The sequence below is a fragment of the Maniola jurtina genome, chromosome 20, assembly GCF_905333055.1.
Source record: "Maniola jurtina chromosome 20, ilManJurt1.1, whole genome shotgun sequence".
In the NCBI taxonomy this organism is placed as follows: domain Eukaryota; kingdom Metazoa; phylum Arthropoda; class Insecta; order Lepidoptera; family Nymphalidae; genus Maniola; species Maniola jurtina.
In genome coordinates, this window is record NC_060048.1 from 1772815 (window position 1) to 1791901 (window position 19087).

A 19087-nucleotide genomic window follows, 5' to 3' on the forward strand; every position below is an offset into this window, starting at 1 on the left:
CCCTATAGGTTTCTTGACAGACACGACGGACGGACGGACGGACGGACAGACAGACAGACAAAGTGATCCTATAAGGGTTCCGTATCCTTTTGAGGTACGGAACTCTAAAAAAATTGAAAATTGGCGTTCGTCCCTTTGCTAATCGCCGATACAGATTCTAAGGAAGAGTATAACCTTACTATCATCGAGATGCACTACATCGCAACGTGTGGCCGTGATACCTTTTTCAGCACGGCGTTCTAAGGCAAGATGTTCGGTATAAAACCATCAGATCATCTTTACCGAGCACAGTCCAACGCTACTTGCCAGACGCATCAGTTTGGAAAACTATTATTTATTTTTTAATATAATTATTTAATACAAATATGAAACTGGTGAGTGGAATTTGTGGTTTCATATCTATAAATTAGATCACCCGTAATATATTTGGATTTTAAAACAAATCAATCTTTATCGTGAATCCATAGTACATTTTCATCCCTTATGGATAACGGATAAAAATCTGGAATTTTAGCTTATAAGTTCACATTTCAAATAATCAATCCAAACCTATTCAATTTTTTTTATCCTTTAATACAAATATGAAACTGGTGAGTGGAATTTGTGGTTTCATATCTATAAATTAGATCACCCGTAATATATTTGGATTTTACAACAAATCAATCTTTATCGTGAATCCATGGTACATTTTCATCCCTTATGGATAACGGATAAAAATCTGGAATTTTAGCTTATAAGTTCACATTTCAAACAATCAATCCAAACCTATTAAAATTTATTACCATTTAAATATGAAACTTGTAAGTGGAATTTTTGGTTTCATATCTCTTAAGTAGATCACCCGTAAAAATAATAATTAATCAATCTTTATTATCAATCGTATTTAAGTGAATCTATGACACATTTTCATCCCTTAAGGATAACGGATAGAAATCTCGGATAAGTTTAGCATGGGTATAAGTTAGTTCACATTTCGAACGCCAGATCTATCTAAATTCTAAACCTATTACAAATTTATTATCCTTATACAAATACGAAACTTGTGAACGGAGTTTGTGGTTTCATATCTCTAAAGTAGATCGCCCTCAAAATATTTATTGGCTCTTTTATTGTTTATCAATTGAATCGGTGAATCTGACATATTTTCATCCTTTATGGATACTGGATAAAACATCTAGGATAAGTTTAGCATATAAATTATTTTAAATTTTCAATATCTTCTTATCTATATTCTAAATTAAATGAAGCGCGTGATTTCGTCTGCGTGGATTTAGTTTTTTAAATATCCCGTGGGAACTCTTCGGTTTTATGTGATAAAAAGTAGCCTATGTCCGTCTCCGGGTATCAAGCTATTTTTGTACCAGATCAAAATCTACTAAATGGATGGACTGTCAGTCTTCTGACAGACGGGACAGACACACGGACGACAGACAGACAGACGGGATGTAATATAAGTCCTTTTGATGTATCATCTCCTATTATTTTTAGACCTTAAATTTAAATTCGTATTAACCAAGAGGTTCTTAACTAATTACATGTTTACTAAAATAATATTCTATCAGATTTGTAACCCTATTAGATACTAGAACAAAATTCAAAATCGATCTAGATTGATAGATTTATCTAATATTAATCAATGCAAAAAGCTTTGCTTTCTTAAATTTATTACATCAAAATAGATTTATATAACGTTTTAACACCAGTCTGTTATCCATATAACAAATATTAAAAGAACTGATGGTTAAACGCTAAAAAAGTTTATTGAAAAAGTTGGTTCCATAACCAACCGCAATTCTGTCATTCACAATGTAACATTTCAAAAGCACTTGTAAAAGTCCACTTGAATAAATAAAAGACTATTTCTATTCTAGTCTAAGCCTCAATAAATGCCAATTTACACGCAGAAATACGTAATGTATTACTAAATAGAAGTAAAGGTGATCTATAATAACAGTATAATGTAATAGATGTTTTTACCTCCGAGCAATTTTACGAAAGCAATAACAGTTCTGTTCTAATAGCGCTTAGGATTCACTTACTTATTGGCCTTTATGAAGAGCCATGAACTTTGGAAAATGGATTAAGTAGTTTAAATTGTTTCAGAAATATAGAGTGCTACAGTCAGTTAAAGTAAATAGTCTATTGTTCTATTAATTACTTTTTGCATGCTTTACATTATAGACGCAGTAAAAATGAACATTAAAGCTATCTATACTAATAAATAAAATCATAAATAAATATTCCGAACAAAGTTACTTAGTTAAAATCAAGATTATTTATTCAATTGAGGTCTTAATAAGATCGGCTAAAAATATTAGTTTTCTAAGTAAAGTTAATAAAGCAAACAGACGGTATAGGTAGGTATGCAAAAATGCTAAAATTCTGTCGGTGTTAGTTAATAGTCAGCTCCTTTTTTATAGCAAAAGTTAAAATGTAAATCTTAATTATTATAAACATAGCTGTCAAAAGCCCTCAATCAATATTTAACTTTGAGAAGCGAAAACAAAAAATATATCCAGCCAAGTTATTAAAAAGAAGACACGTAAAATTCACACACCCCTTCCGCGTCCATCTTTGACTGCCACATCACTTACCACCAGGTGGGCTAGCACATCACTCACCACTAGTCAAGGGTTAATTTGTAATGGAAAAAATGTACCAAAGCCGGCGAACTATAGCTTTATATCGTTTAAAAAGGCAGCCGGCTAAAGAATGACTCCCTTACTCATTCTATGATTAATGTAAAAGATTATCTATCCTAAAATCTCCTATCTATCTTTCCAGTTCATAGTCGTCGCGGTCATCGGAGTCTGCTCAGCAGCCCGCCTGGATAACGCCTATCTTCCCCCAAGAGGAAGTTCTGGTGCAGGTTACAGCGGCGGTGCTGGTGTGGGTGGCTTTAGCGGCCCTAACTTCGGTAGAGGAGGAGCGGGTGGAGCTGGATTTGGGGGTGGAAGTGCTGGATTCGGGGGTGGTAGTGCTGGATTTGGCGGTGCTGGAGCTGCTGGGGGTGCTGGATATGGCGGTGCTGGGGGTGCTGGGTTTGGAGGCGCTGGAGCGGGAGCAGGTGGCTTCGTAGGCAGAAGCAACCCAGCCGACGTCAACGCTCAAATCCTCCGATACAACAACGAAGTTACCGCTGAAGGGTTCGCTTACGACTTCGAAACCTCAAACGGCATCCGAGCTGATGCATCCGGAGTAGCAACCAATGGAGTTCAGTCTCAAGGAAGCTTTTCGTACAAGGGTGACGATGGACAGGACTACAGCATAACCTATACCGCTGATGAGAACGGTTACCAGCCAAGGGGAGCCCATTTGCCCACACCTCCCCCTATCCCTGAGGAGATCCTGAAGTCTTTGGAGCAGAACGCCCGTGATGAAGCCGCTGGCATCATTGATGATGGTAAGTCATTTCTGTTGAATTAATATCGATGTAAAACTTTTGTTAGCGGTTTTTTATCATGCCTTCTAGTCAATATACCACGAAAAGCTCTCAATTTGCTGACTGATCATTAATATGCTAATCACAGAACTAGATTCTTACATTGTTGATACGACATAGTAGGTAATGATACTTAGTAGATTCAAAAACCTCTATTTAATCTAAATAATATCTCTATTTAAAAATCTGTTAAGAAACTTAGGACATACTTTAGTTTAACTGTGTTTTTTAAGTGATACTAGGTCCAGGTCTTTCTAAAATATCTGTTCGATATTATCTAAACCAACTTTGTCTTTAATTTCACAAAATATTTTCAGTGGAACCTATTTGAAAACAAAAAACATAAAATTATTAAGATAACTACTATAAAAAATACGCATAATTGAAAGCTCGTTTAGTTATACCTAGTAGGCACGGACATACGGACATAAAATTGGACACTAATATTATTATAATAAAATTATGATTATGATTACATAGTAAATGGTAGGTAAACTCGTTTCATAAATCGAACTTTTTGTAAAAGCACCAATAATAATACACCTGCGTAACTTTTTTGTAACTTGCCTACTCGTTAAGTCATTTGATAGGTCAACGCTTCTAAATAGAAAAAAAAACTATAAAGCTTTTTCACTGTACAAACTCGCCAGTTTCTCTGACGATACAAAAAGTTTTATTAGGACAATCATGTTTGTAAACCTTGATGGATTAGAAACATCCAACTTGCATCATTTTTTCAGTTTTTCATGATTGCTGAAATATCTGGTAGCTTTAATAACATCATATTCTGTGAACCTAGTAAGATTTTAAAGGGCCAGTAGACACTTGCCCTTTAGAATTAAAATTCAAAGTCAAAATCGAAACCCAAGTCAAAATCAAAATATAATTTAAATGCTTTCATGAAAACTCAAGCTGATGGTTTAGCATGTCTCTACCACTGCTACGAAAAACCAATTCTACTGAGTAGAGCCAGGAATAAACTCAGAAACTGTAGTTTAATAAGCATATTATTAAAAAAAATCTCAAAGAAATAATAGAAAGAAAAAGTTTTTTTTTCGAAAGCTGTGCCACACGTTACCAGTTACACTTTCAGGTTAAGTTATCCCGGCGCCTCTAATACTTCAGCATTAAAGTCAAAAGACCTCAAGCAGAACGATCGCCGGAATATACTGTGTCATGTAATAGCACATATTATTATTATTATTATTATTTAATACAGACACATTTTATTGAATAAATCATTTATTCACACTTGTACACAGCATTAACTTTGTTAAGGCTAACAAAAAACAGAAGAGTAGAAACAGTAGTTAATATGACAGAAGTAGAAGTTAATTTTGTTTCGCTATGTGAACTAAGATGGTGGCATCGTAGTTAACAAATTTGGACATATCTAAACGATCAAACTGTACATCACAGCTAATGAGTATGAATTCGCAACCCGTGTTTGTAAAGCCTACTTAACCGCTAAGTGTTGCCGACTTAGATCGGGGCAATTTCTAGTAGGTACGGCACATAACCGCGTCTTAACCTTGCTTTGGGCTATTAGGTACCGTTCGTTCATCAGTTGTAGGGTGACCATAAAATTTCTTTATATAGGGACCCATAAATAAACTGAGTCACTTTTTGCACTTCTTTATAATTTCACTATGAGATACAAACATACTTAAACGGCACAAATAATTTTGTAGTAATTCACAAAATTGTAATATTTTTAAAGTGAAGAATATTAACTTTTATTTCATTGTTAAAATGCAGATTAATTTAAGAATCAAAATTTATTTATTTCTACATGAAGTAAATAAATTAACTAGTTTCCTACCGACTACCGCCGCTTCGGAATATAGATTTGAAAAGCATTTTAAAAGATACAAGTATAAAAACTAAATTAATTGATTTAAAAGAGTGAAGCCGCTGCGGAATATAGATATGAAAAGCATTTAAAAAAATACAAGTATGTCAAACTAAATGAATTGATTTAAACGAGTGCAAATTAAAATTAATCACGTCTGAGATGGGTATAGAAAATATAAGAACTTTTTCTAGGCTTAGAATTTAAAACGAAATTGCATAAGGGAGTAAATCTTGAATTTCGAATAAAAAAATCATAAATGCTTAGATTTTAGTTTATTTGTTTTGCTAGCTTAAAATTTGTTTTATACATTTGCCATAAAGTAGTAAGTAGTAGTTGTTCTTAATTATTATGCGCACATGACTGTATTTTTTTTTCTATGACTTTTACTGTTCACTTTAGGGACAAGAAAATTTTTTTTTTCTCTCTCGTCTGGCTTTACAAAGATTAGCCAATGTCAAGTTTGTAGTTATTTGTAACAAGTTAGGGAAACCATATAAGTATGGACTTCGTCTGTGCCGGCGCCCGTCGACACACGCACGGCACCCCTTTACAGCCCTTTCCAGTCAGTTTTAACAAAAAAAAACCCACTCCAAAAAGGCAGAGCACGCGCGCCAGCTAACACCAACACAGACGAAGTCCCGACAAGTATCTTTTGCCATGATCTTTTTCAAGAAAGATTCGTAACAAAAATGTCCTGTAATTATCTTGAATGTGGTCACCCTACCGCCATTACGCTTATGAGTTGTAAGTTTCAGTTGCATCAGATAGTATATAAACCGGGGCACGCAGGGCAAGGGTCAGCGATTTAATTGTTTAGTTATTGCTGCAATTTTCATCACTTTTGATTGGTTTATTTTTTATTAGCGTAGACGATCTCTTTCTCTATCATGCAATAACGTACATGCAGACAGACAGGCGCTACTACAAATATAATAAGCTTATTAACACAGTTTAAGAGTGTTTTACTGAATAGTTTCGAGTCTGGCCCTTTTTTTTTCTCTCTCGTCTGGCTTTACAAAGATTAGCCAATGTCAAGTTTGTAGTTATTTACAAGTTAAGGAAACTATATAAGTATGGACTACGTCTGTGCCAGTGCTTGCTGACACACGCGCGGCATCCAAGTCAGTTCCACCACCAAAAACACCAGTAACAAACAAAACCCGGCCACTTATAACAAAAAAAAAACACTCCAAAAAGACAGAGCACGCGCGCCAGCAAACACCAACACAGACGAAGTCAGTCTGACCCTTTCAATTAGTGGATTAGGGGGTTAAAGGTTAATGTACCTGTCCACGAATACTCAAAGAAGTGTAATGTTTTCAGGGTTCATGACTGTCTTATGTATGTGAGTTTGTTTAGTCCACTATAACTTCTAAATGCCTGAACATATTTGGCTGTTTTAGCCACATATGTTAGAATCCTTACATCATCCCGAGTGACACAGACTATAATTTGAAAAAAATTAATCAATATGCCTGCTGTATGACGCTATTTTCAAATGACGCTATTTTCAATTTCAAACACTATGTGTTTCAAGGTTTTTGACAAAGTAGTCAGGGCTTTATTTTCAAACGTTTTTATTAACTCGCTTTCTTGTCGATCTGTTTGTTTGTCTATCATGCACAAATTTTGTAATCGATTATAAAACTAACTTGCCGATGAGCTAGAGGCTTGAAACTTTAAAGATAGGTTGGAACTGGATGACAATTGAACATTGTCTTGCTTTCTTGTCTTTTGAATCGTCACAAGCCTACCACTGGTTCGGAATGCCTTTCCTACCGAGAAGAACCAGCAAGAAACTCGGCGGTTGCTCTTTTCAAAGATTTGTAATATTATGCCGTGTATAAAAGTAATTGAAGTCCCACGCATTACTGGAGCGCGCTGCAGGACAAATCCACGCTCTTTAATCATTTACATACATCTTCGATTGTAAAATGAGCTAGTAAAATATAAGTCTTTGATGTGCTTTGACAGTGGTAAACTATTTTGACGATGCAAAAGCCCTTGTAAAAGTCTACTAGAATAAAAATCTATTCTATTCTATTCTATGAATCAGATCGATGGAACGTCAATGGTCTTGAGAACCTCGTCTAGGATATAACCTTTTTAAAGGATGTGTTTGGTGCAGTAACGAAATCGTTAGCCACGCCTCGCGCATTGCGAGTGCTCACGACCGACGCCGATATTCCTGCAATCTGTGACCTCATTCACTGACGTAACTTCAATAACCTCTCTCCTATACCATAGGATGCATTTACACACCACTAGTTTATGCCCACGACTTCATCCGCCTAGGCTACATAAATTTAAACCCCAATTTAACCCCATTAAGGGTTCAATTTTCAAACATCCCTTCTGTTTTATTTTTTTTATGTATAGACTAGCGCTTGGCTGCAATCAGACCTGTTAGCAAGTGATGATGCAGCCTAAGATGGAGCGCGCTTGGCTAGAAAAAGCTTCTCAGGGGATAATAGCGTCATAATAACTATTTGCATGCCTCAGCCTGATCCGTCCAGTAGTTTGAGCTATGTCACCTTTCCTTTTCATGTATTTAGACTATCTGATGCCCCCGACTTTGACCGGGTGGATTTAGGTTTTAATAACACCGTGGGAACCCTTGGATATTCCGGGATACAAGTAGCCTATGTCTGTCTACAGGATGCAAGCTATCTCTGTACCTAGTAGATTATGCCTGCGATATCGTACACATGGATTTAGGTTTCTTAAAGGTCCCGTGGAAACTTTTTTTTTCCGGGATAAATGTAGCCTGTGTTCTTCCCCGGGATGCAAGCTAGGTATCTCTACCGAATTTTATAAAAATCGGTTCAATGGATGGGCTGTGAAAAGCGAGCAGACAGCCAGACAGACACACTTTCGCATTTATAATATTAGTATGGCGTATCGTAATTATTATTATACGTAAGTAATTTAAATATTTTTTTGTTTAGAATTAGTCCAGTATGGAATTAATGTACTTAGTGTTTACTAGATGGCACTACGGGTAGTTAACTTTACGCTGCAACTTACGTCAGTTTGGACGGTAAATAGAACTCGAACAGACCGTGCAGGTTGCGAAGTCGGGGTGGTAACAAGTAACTTATAATAAAACTGTAACTGACTGATTTATCAATCAGAATTTTTGGATTAGGTATTCATATTTAATACCTATAGCTATAGAGCATAGTAAATCTAGATTCTAGTATGATATACATAACCATAGCCATTCTCTTAATAAACATTCAGCTTCAGGCCCAAAATGTTGAATTATTATATATTCATTTAACCCAAAAAAAAATCTACCTATGCCAGTCATAGACTTTTGAATTTGAAACCATCCAACTAACTGATGTGCCCCAAACCGGTTTTATTAAAAAGGTAATAATGAGAAGATGGTTTTAGAGTGACGTTTAAAAAAAACTGTGTGTGTGGACACAGTAGCACACGCCGCTCGGGTTATTTAAACGGAGCCGCTAGTTATCTTTACTACTAATAATAAAAAGAGGTGGTAAGTCTGTTTGTAGGAAGTAACCCATGAAACTACTAAACCGATTTCTTTCCCCAGTAAAAAGCTACATTATTCTTGAGTGACATAGGCTAGGTATATTTTATTTTCAAAAAATTAGAGATACCTACGATCTCGATTAAAGCATCTACCACTGGTTTGGAAGGCCTTTCCTACTGAGAAGAACCAGCAAGAAACTCGGCGGCTGGTCTTTTCCAAGATTTAAGGCCGCCAGGTTTAGTCTGCTACGTCTCACATGAACGACGAACTTTACGAATTTGGCTTCACTTTCTGGAATACCTACGAATGTAAGCTTTGCCCATCTGGAGTTTTATTTTTGCCTAAAAAGCACTAAAAATTCCAGGTAATAATCTAAAGTAGGTACCAGGCCACCAGAAGAGGCTAGAAGATAGCCTTTTGCGAAACGCAATGAGTCTCATTTCGCAACATTGCATTTACATGCCTGTGGAGAGTATCTTTAAATGGAAAAATGGATTCCTAACGACCTCGCGTGATGATGCGCTTTGCCATATCAAATTACTGTCTTGTAAATGTAATGCTATTAGATTATACGTGTATTATTAGAGTCTGGTAACACATACTTGTAAATTATTACAAATTACATACGTTTGTAATATTTCCTAACTAGGTAGGATTATGTCCCAGTTTCAATTTCCCATTTTACCACTTCCGTACCTACCTACCTAAATGTTATTCGTTCATTAACCCCCGACCCAAAAAGAGGGGTGTTATAAGTTTGACGTGTGTATCTGTGTATCTGTCTGTGGCATCGTAGCTCCTAAACGAATAAAGCGATTTTAATTTAGTTTTTTTGTTTAAAAGGTGGTTTGATCGAGAGTGTTCTTAGCTATAATCGAAGAAAATCGGTTCAGCCGTTTGAAAGTTATCAGCTCTTTTCTAGTTTTCTTATAGAGGTTTCTGTGTCGGGGGTTTTTAAATTTTGAGTTATTTTCTTTCACTATCCATACAAATGTTATAAATCCAAAAATATGATTTCTGTCTATTACCTTATCACTGTCCAAATCCGAGCCTGAGAATTTCTCAACTTTTCCCCGAACCGGGAGTCGAATCCAAGACCTCGTCATCCGCAATTGAGCATATTAACCACTAGCTTGTGCCCGCGACTTCGTCTGCGTGGACTACACTAACCCCTTTTTTAGAGGTTACCACCTAAGGGGTTGAATGTTCAAAAATCCCTTCTTGGCAGATATCTACCTGATAATACTTACCTATAGCTATTTGCATGTCAAATTTCAGCCCTATCCGTCCAGTAGTTTAAGCTGTAAATTTTTAGAAAAGTTGACATACACTTGCTATTCAAATCCACGACCCTCTGACATTGTTAACGGCCGCTTTATTTCAGTGAATCGTTTTAAGTTTTAACACGTTGTTAAAATTAGCTATACCTCTGCATACAGTATCTACTTATCGTTAAAATATTGTTCTGTTGGATTTCCTAAGTTCACCCGCTACAATGAAGTGCTAATTGGCAGGAACGTTAATTTTAACGTATAGACACAGCATCAGTGTATAGTTTTACTTGTTTAACGGTCTTTAGAGTGTTATGTGATATAATATCTATTACTTTCTTAATACACTCGTTAAAATTATTATCGTAAAAAATATTTAGACAAGACAGGTAATTATTTTTAATTGAAAACTCAATAGCTAACTAAGTAACTGGGTTTTTGTAGTTATGTGACCAGAATTACATCAGAGCATTGTGCAACCGAGTTTTTGGTGGATAAATCTTTTTCTCAAGGAAAAGATAAATCAATAATTCACTAATTTTATTTAAAACACTTAAGTTTTAATCAATCCGTAATAATCCGCCCGCCTTAAAACTAAACTGAACACCCAAGCCCGCTCATAAACAGCTGTGAATATATAAAAAAACACAAGCCAAGTGCGAGTCAGACGTGAAAATAATTAAATTAAATACAAACCTATTTTTAACCCCCGACCCAAAAAGAGGGGTGTTATAAGTTTGACGTGTGTATCCGTGTATCTGTGACGGTTACAGTAACTAGAAAAGAGCTGATTACTTCCAAACGGCTGAACCGATTTTCTTGAATTATAGCTAAGAATAGCCACCTTTCAAACAAAAAAAAAACTAAATTAAAATCGGTTCATTAGTTTAGGAGCTACGATGCCACAGATAGATAGATAGACGCGTTTCACAGATACACACGTCAAACTTATAACACTCCTCTTTTTGGGTCGGGGGTTAAAAATAAATAAACACAAAACGTCAAAATATCACAGTTTACACACACAAAACACCTTTACTCAATAATAAACGATTACTTAGTCAAACAAAGAGATATAATTATTTCGACACGTCCGTTTAGCTCGACACTCGATCGAAATCGCGTGACTCAGATGTTTCCCATAAGTGGGAAAGGTGTGGGAACGCCTAACAATGACAGGTTATCTTGCATGTTGGTTAAATCTTCCATTTAGCACGATTCTCACACTTACCTGGTTTGTCAAATAAGTTATTTGGAAAGATTTCCTGTTTCGTGAACTAATGGACAATTAAGTAGGCAACATTTATTTATTAATTATATTATGTAGCAATTAACATTGCAAAAATATTGAATCTATTAGATATTTTAATTTTTTTCATAAATTGCTTACAAATACAAGGTCCCAGCTTCAATTCCTGGCAGAGTTAAATTGGGAACTTATCTAAATATGATAAGTATAAATTAGAAAATAACACCCCCGACAAGTGAAGGTTACAGTAACTAGAAAAGAGCTGATAACTTTCAAACGGCTGAACCGATTTTTTTGGATTATAGCTAAGAACACTCTCGATCAAGCCACGTTTCAAACAAAAAAACTAAATTAAAATCGGTTCATTAGTTTAGGAGCTATAATGCCACACAGACAGATAGACAGATACACACGTCAAACTTATAACACCCCTCTTTTTAGGTCGGGGGTTAATAATATTATTTGAAAAGAAGAACCATTTCTTGCTGGTTGTTCACAGTAAGTAAATCATAGATATGTAGTAAGTGCATTTCGAACCAGGACAAGCCCCCAGCATATAAACTCACATGGTTTAAGCTGGAGCTAACGATTGTAACTTGTATTTTTTTTAATATAATTTAAGATAATAAAAAAAAACCAGCACCCCTCAGCGAAATTGATTAGGGCTGTGTGTATAGTACCTACGTATAACTAACTGCCCAAGTGAGGTAGTAAAAATTAAACAAAAAAGTTTTAAGGAAACATCAAACAAACAGACACATTGCCAGGTTGTTTTATACTATTTACAGTTTTAATTAACTTTTCGAATCAGGTCCAAGTTCTAGTAATCATCTCAAATGAACATCTCCGATTTGAATTAAAGCATCGCGAGAATTTCTTACGCATTTTCCTAAGTCGGTCAAGTCCTTTTATGTAATCTCTTCTGCGATATTTCAACCTTCCGTTAGTACATAATTAAGATTGTATAAATGCTTCATTGAAATTGTTTTATGATCTTTATGGTACCTACAGTGGATTGGTGCGTCTTGGTTGGTCTTGGGTTCGATTCTCGGTAGATTATTATATTTTTTTTTATAATAGTGAGCACCGAGTTGACATTTGAAAATTATTGAGACACCCCCAGCCCCAGTAACCCCTAGTTACTGGGGCTGGGGGTTGCGTTGCTGTTTTATTGATTAAATATTAATCAATAAAACTGTATAATATTTTCCAAGTTATAAAAGCTCAAAAATTTATATGTACTTACAAACCAAAGAAAGTTGCAAACTAGGGAACCGTAACACACGTCTATGATGTAGCGCAACAAACCTTATAATATATTATGATTATATCTAATATTCCCTGATTTCCATCCAACTCATCATTTTCTAAGTTGACCCAACGGGGAATCGAATGCCGGACCTGCAAGTAAGGAAAGACTATTCACATTACTACGTTAAGAGATCTTAGTGATATTGTTATTCTGTTATGACTTTAAGACATATAGGTACTTATTATAATTTGAACTGATATCATAATTTTATGGACCCTAAAAATAATAGGCTCGCCAAAGTCTCGAAATCCCACTTCGCACAGTAAATTCGGTGTTACAAAACCCCTCCCTTCACTTGACTGACATAAACAAATACGGTACATTTACTTTGTGAAGAAACGAGGAAGATTTTCGCAAAGATGGTATGCTTTTCATTATTTAAATTAGTCTTAATCATTGTGAAAGCGTCGACTCAAGCGATAACTAAAGCAAAGGTGATTTCAAGACATCCAAAAACTTTTTGTACTAGGTTAATAACCATCATCAACCCATCGGCACAGGCTCACTACTGAGCACAGGTCTTCTGTCAGAATGAGAAAGATTTGCCCATAATGTACCATGCTCGCCAAGTGTGATTGAACCGTAATAATTCCTAAATATATAAAAATGAAATCAACTCAAAAAAAAAGATCATTTGGTACTAAAATTAAGCTTTTCTCATAAAAATAAATATTTTAATATACATAGGACCTATTTCAATGTTTAAGGGGTCTTATATCCAAAATTTTACCGGATAAAGCAAATACATTCTTTATCATTAAGATTATACTAACTTTTTTAATCCATACTAATATTATAAATGCGAAAGTGTGTATGCCTGTCTGTCTGCTACCTTTTCACGGTCCAACAGTTTAACTGATTCTGACGAAATTTGGTACAGGGTTAGCTTATATCCCGGGGACGGACATAGGCTACTTTTTATCCCGGAAAATCAAAGACTTCCCACGGGATTCCTAAAAACCCATCCGCCTAACCGCTTTGTATGGGTACCGAGGTACGAATAGCTTGCGTCCCTGTAATTAACATAGGCATTTTGTCCCGGAAAATCAAACAGTTCCAACGGGATCTTTAAAACCTAAATCCACGCGGACGAAGTCGCGGGCATCCTCTAGTAATCGAAATATTTTCATCGTTCGATCTTCTTCGATTCTTGGTAAGGGCAATAAACGTAAAAGGCGCAAACCCGTAAAAGGTCACCTGTTACTATAACGTGTGGTTTAGATTCGTTTCCGATCGTGGCCTTGGGAGCTTTCGGAAGAGACGGTTACGTTGCGGCCACTAAAACAGCGACTTTGTAAATCTATAGGCTAAAATTTTAATGAGGTTCCTTCCTTCGACGATGTTCCCGCTAGATTCCAACATAGGGTTATTTAAAGAACGCATCAAGTTATTCCTGAAAGGTCGGCAACGCATTGGTGGTACCTCTGATGCTGCAAAAAATAGGGGGCGGTAATCACTTAACATTAGGTGACCCCGCTGCTCGTTCGCTCGCTATTTTTATTTTAAAAAAAAATAGCTTGAATTGATACATAGAGAGTCTTTATTGCACACAAAACGGGAAAAATACAAATAAGGTAAAAACTAACATAATAATTATGCATAGAAACCGTGATTTGTGGTACCATCACAAAAAAAATTGAAAGTTTTGTGTTTCCAAAATAATTAACTAAATCACATCAAGATGGCGCTGCCCGTTATTCACTTGCGATTTACTATACTGGTTTGAGATTTCTTGTTAGATGATGCGGAACCCTTCGTGTAGGACTCACACTTGACCGATTTTTTCCTTCCACATGCATATTTACATTGGGTACCCATTTTGAATTTTCTGCTTTGGGTTTGACCCGTAAGTTTAGTAGCCTAATATCATTATAGGTGGGTAAACTGAGCAATTGAGACAGTAGGTATTATGTGCGTGCACTGCATGTCTGTCGTAATTCGTAATTGAAAATGGTGCACGATTGCCGCCCCGCTCGTACCTATTGTGATTATTATTGTTTGCGAAAGGTCAAACGTTTTGAGATGCTACTGCAATTTTACTGTAATACTAGTAGGTACTACACAATTAATAGTCCGCTTTTGGAATATTTGGGTCACTAAAATGTTTTACCAGAAAAAGAATACCCAGTTGGGTTTTTCTGGATACATAAGGGCTGGCGCATTTTGTGCGCAAGGATCAGCCTGGCTGTCCAACGGGGATATGCAGCCAATATTCTTGGCACCTTTCTACGCGGGCATCATTTGTACTTAACTAGATAAAACTAATTTTAAGTTTCATTGCAATATTTTTAATTAGATTTTTTACCAGAAATATTAAGTACTAGATGTTGAGCCGTGAAAAAGTAGCAGACAGACAGACAGACAGATTCACTTTTGCATTTATTATATTAGTATGGATAGTTATATATCTGCATTTCAAAGTCCAAAGTCGGCTATCCATTTACTTACCGACTTTTGTCAACGTTGCTTAAAAATCGCAATCGATTGATATGCGTTGTTATATACGTAACTAGGTCATTTGGCCCTTAACACTTTTATTAGCATAAAATAAATTTGTGTCTCTATCTTTCCAGGCCAATATCGCGGTGAGGGAGCCAACGGCGCTGGTGCTGGCGTTGGCGGTGGCAGCTACTCCGGCCAAGGCCAATACGGCGCTCCATCCCGCGGCTTTGGTGGCTCAACCGGTTCAGCCTTCGGAGGATCAGCTGGTTCAGGCTTCGGTGGTTCAAGTGGTTCAGCTTTCGGTGGCTCAAGAGGATCAGCAGGTTTTGGATCGTCCTCATCGTTCGGTAACGCCGCGTCAAGGCAATACTTGGCACCTAATGCTGGATCAGGACCCCGTGGATCAGGGTCTGGCAACTTTAACTCACAAACTGGTTACCAATACTAAATGATGGATCCATTGATTGTACGGTGTTAGCTACTTTTTTGTTGGTTTGAGTACTTACTATCTATGAAAGAGGTCTTGGATAGGTGATGATTTTGAAACCACCGACCTTGGTGTCGATTTGTAACCAAACTCAAATTTTTTAGTCTGTTTCTTCCTCCTTAAGTAATCTATTTATTTTTCAAATCAATACACGTTTCATGCAACAGTGATGATTGCACATTATACCGAAGCTGAACCGCACACAAAGAATGAATCTGCTAAAAAATGTTAATATCAACTCATACTCATTGCTGTAAATTCAAAATCCGGTTCCTTTGGATCGTCTTGTAATGTGTTATCGGTTTAGTAACTACACAACTTCCTAATTTACCTACATTTTCCTTTTTACTTTATTGCATCTTAATTATTATATTTTTTGTCAAGTTCAAATTGACTCCAATATATTATCTCCTGTTGCTAAAGATAAGTTAAAGTTGCTCCAAACTTTTTTTTCGCTCTGATAAAGTGCAATTTCAGTATAGGTTTAGGCACTGTATAGTTTCGAAAATTTAAAGACTTATCTCATCTTCAGAGCGCACTAAAAATTTGACACAACATTGTAGGATGAAAAATGTAGCTAATATCAATCAATACGTTCTTTGTTATTTTATTGGTAGCGAAAACGACTTAAGCTGTGAAACGTTTATGTGATGCTTTGTATAAAATGCTAGGCAGTCAAAGAACTTAGCTCTCCACTGCCATGCGCTGACTTTAATACTCATTCTGTCTGTTTATAAGTCCCCTCTTGCCTCTCATTTTCATTAATGATCTCATTAACACATTGCTGGTTTGACATTTGCCAGCATTGTACGTACTGCATACGCCACATTCACCAAAATTTTGTTTAAATTATATCAAATTGATCTATTGAGAACATACCATATGCGCTGTATTTTTAGTGTGTAGTTAAAAAAGTGGATAACAGCATGAAAAAGGTTTGCTATAAAAATTCAGGAGCGTACGGTGCATGCTAATAGATCTGTAAACAGCTGTAGAATTCGACTATCTAAAATACTTTATGTGTGATATATAAATGTGGCAATTGACCAGTATCATTTGAACATAATGTAACTTGTTACAATGTGAACATTTGTACAGTATTTGTCCAGAGTGTTTGCGAATGTTACATTATGATACAAATCCAGTTCAAATGCCACCTTTTGCAAACCGCACTCATTAGGTACGAGGCGTGCGGTGCGTACTAATGTGCGACCAGCTTTTCCCCACTAAAGTTCTCTTCTTGTTAAATACTTGTTAGTATATAAGTTTAGTTATTACACGGCTATGTAAATGGACAGTACTAGAGCGTAAGACGAAAATGTATGAAAAAAAATATGCGAGCATATTATACCTAGTTATAATAATTATAACGATTGTAAATATATGGTGTAACGTATAAATAAATATTATATTTAAAGCAATTTTTTCTTTTATTTTGTATCACTCTTACAATAAATAGGTACCTTTATAAAAGTTTTTACTAAACAGTACAGTTAAAACTTTCTAAACCTAAGGTATATTAAGACTGCACTTAAGTCGAAAGTACTCTAACACATTATTTTTTAATTCATCATCATCGTCATCTCAACCTATCAATCAATCAATCAATCAATCATTTTGTTTGCTCTAAATGTAGGTTAACAATGGTATTACAATAATTATTCATGTAGTATCAAATAGTATCGCCGCGGTCAAAGCTTAATCGGTCTCTCCTTAGAACGAGAACGATTTTAGGCCATAGTCTACCACGCTGGTCAAGTGTGTATTGGGAGACTTTCCACACCTTTGAAAACATTTTCATGGAATTGTGTCTTATGGAATCTTATTTATGGGGTAAAGCGACAGATAATGGGAGAATTTTTGTATTACAAATAAGGGCAATACGCGCAATTTATAATTTAAAACCACGCGATTCCCTTCGAGAGAATTTTAAGGAAATAATTGCATCCTCAGGAAAGTCCAACAGACATTTGTTTGAATGAGTATAATTTTTAATAGCAAAATTCCACAAATGCTTTTGTTCAAAAAATCTATTAAAAATATGCTCCAGAAAAAAGCATACAGTAATTGAAGATTATGTAAATGATAAAAGAGCGTGGATTTGTCCTGCAGCTTGCTCCAGCAATGCGCGGGACTTCAATTACTTTTATATATGGCATAATTATTACCTATTGCATATAAAATCTTTGAAAAGAGCAACCGCCGAGTTTCTTGCCTGTTCATCTTGGTAGGAAGGGAATTCGAACCAGAGCGTGGTAGATACATTTGACGATTCAAAAGTACTTGTAAAAGTCTAATTGAATACACAGGTATGGAGAATTCTCAGGCATGCAGGTTTCTTCACGATGCTTTTTCTTTATTCTTTATTTATTTGAATTCATGTTTTACATCATAATAGAAAAAAAATATTATAATATTACAACATGAAGCCCCGTCAGGGCGTTGCAAAGTAATTAACTATAAATAAAATGTCACGTATATAAAATAAAAAAATAAAAAAAATATTATGGAAATTCCTAACTAATTATTCCTTAAATTCCTTATTCCTTAAATTAAAAGAAGGTTTTAGATAATTAAGGTTTGCTTAAAACACACATATTCGTAATTCCAAGAAGTTATAGGTGTAAACCCGGATCAAACTTCGAATCCCTTGAATAGGAGGCCGAAGTCTTAGCCAATACTTAGTCTTAGAATAGTTCTATTACTCATTAGTTTAACTAAGAAAATCTAATTACCACTTGAATTAGGAGAGCTCCTCAGGATCCTAATTAAGCTATAACTTAAATGTTTCATGCCTTTCCATCTCTCATTGCTAAATCCTAATTAGGATTCCTAAATTCCGGGTAGATCTAATTGCAGTGGTAGCTTTTGGCTAAGGCTAACAACTCTTTTCCTTCGAATTAGATATTAGTGATAGTACCGGGACTGACTGGTACCAAAGCCTTCTTCAAACCTCCCACCCATCCATTTACCGACTTGGGTCGACGTTGCCAATATCTCAATATTTTCAGAAATTTCATCCAAGCAAACCCAGGACTGTTCATCTAATAATTTATTATATAAATTACTAGCTTATGCCTGTAACTTCGTCTGCCTGGATTTTTACTTTTTTAGGAGTTGAATTTTCAAAAATTCTTTCTTAGCGGATGTCTACTTAAGTCATAAAATAGCTATCTGGATGCCAAAAAGCCCGATCCGTCCAGTAGTTTGAGCTAAGCGTTGATAAATCTGTCAGTCAGTCAAGTCAGCTTTATCTTTTAAATATATTAGATTAAGGTTATTTCGTTACTTGCTTGCCTAATTCAAAACATATTATTTTTGATGAAAATATTATTCTAACTTATAAGGTTCGTGAGATGTACGAACTTAATTAGAGTAATTTAGTTGAAAATGAGCATTGCAACTAATTTGTCTGAATCTAGACCATAATGCAAATGTTACTAAACCTCATCAGTCATCACAACCCATAGCTGGCCCACTACTAAGTATGAGACTCCTCTGAAAATTAAAAGGGCTCAGGTTTTACG

General features: G+C 35.6%; 1 protein-coding gene across 1 annotated transcript; it reads left to right on the forward strand.

The window, feature by feature from the left end:
- Positions 1–257: 257 nt before the first annotated feature.
- On the forward strand, positions 258–16981 carry LOC123875492 (pupal cuticle protein 36-like). Its single transcript, XM_045921340.1, has 3 exons — positions 258–374; positions 2785–3403; positions 15205–16981. Exons 1-3 carry the CDS (start codon positions 366–368, stop codon positions 15519–15521), a joined length of 945 nt encoding a protein of 314 aa, XP_045777296.1. The 5' UTR covers positions 258–365; the 3' UTR covers positions 15522–16981.
- Positions 16982–19087: the final 2106 nt, after the last annotated feature.

Coding starts and splice junctions, on each gene's coding strand:
- LOC123875492 (XM_045921340.1), top strand. Junction 3,404..15,204: donor CGCTGGCATCATTGATGATG/GTAAGTCATTTC, acceptor CTATCTTTCCAG/GCCAATATCGCGGTGAGGGA.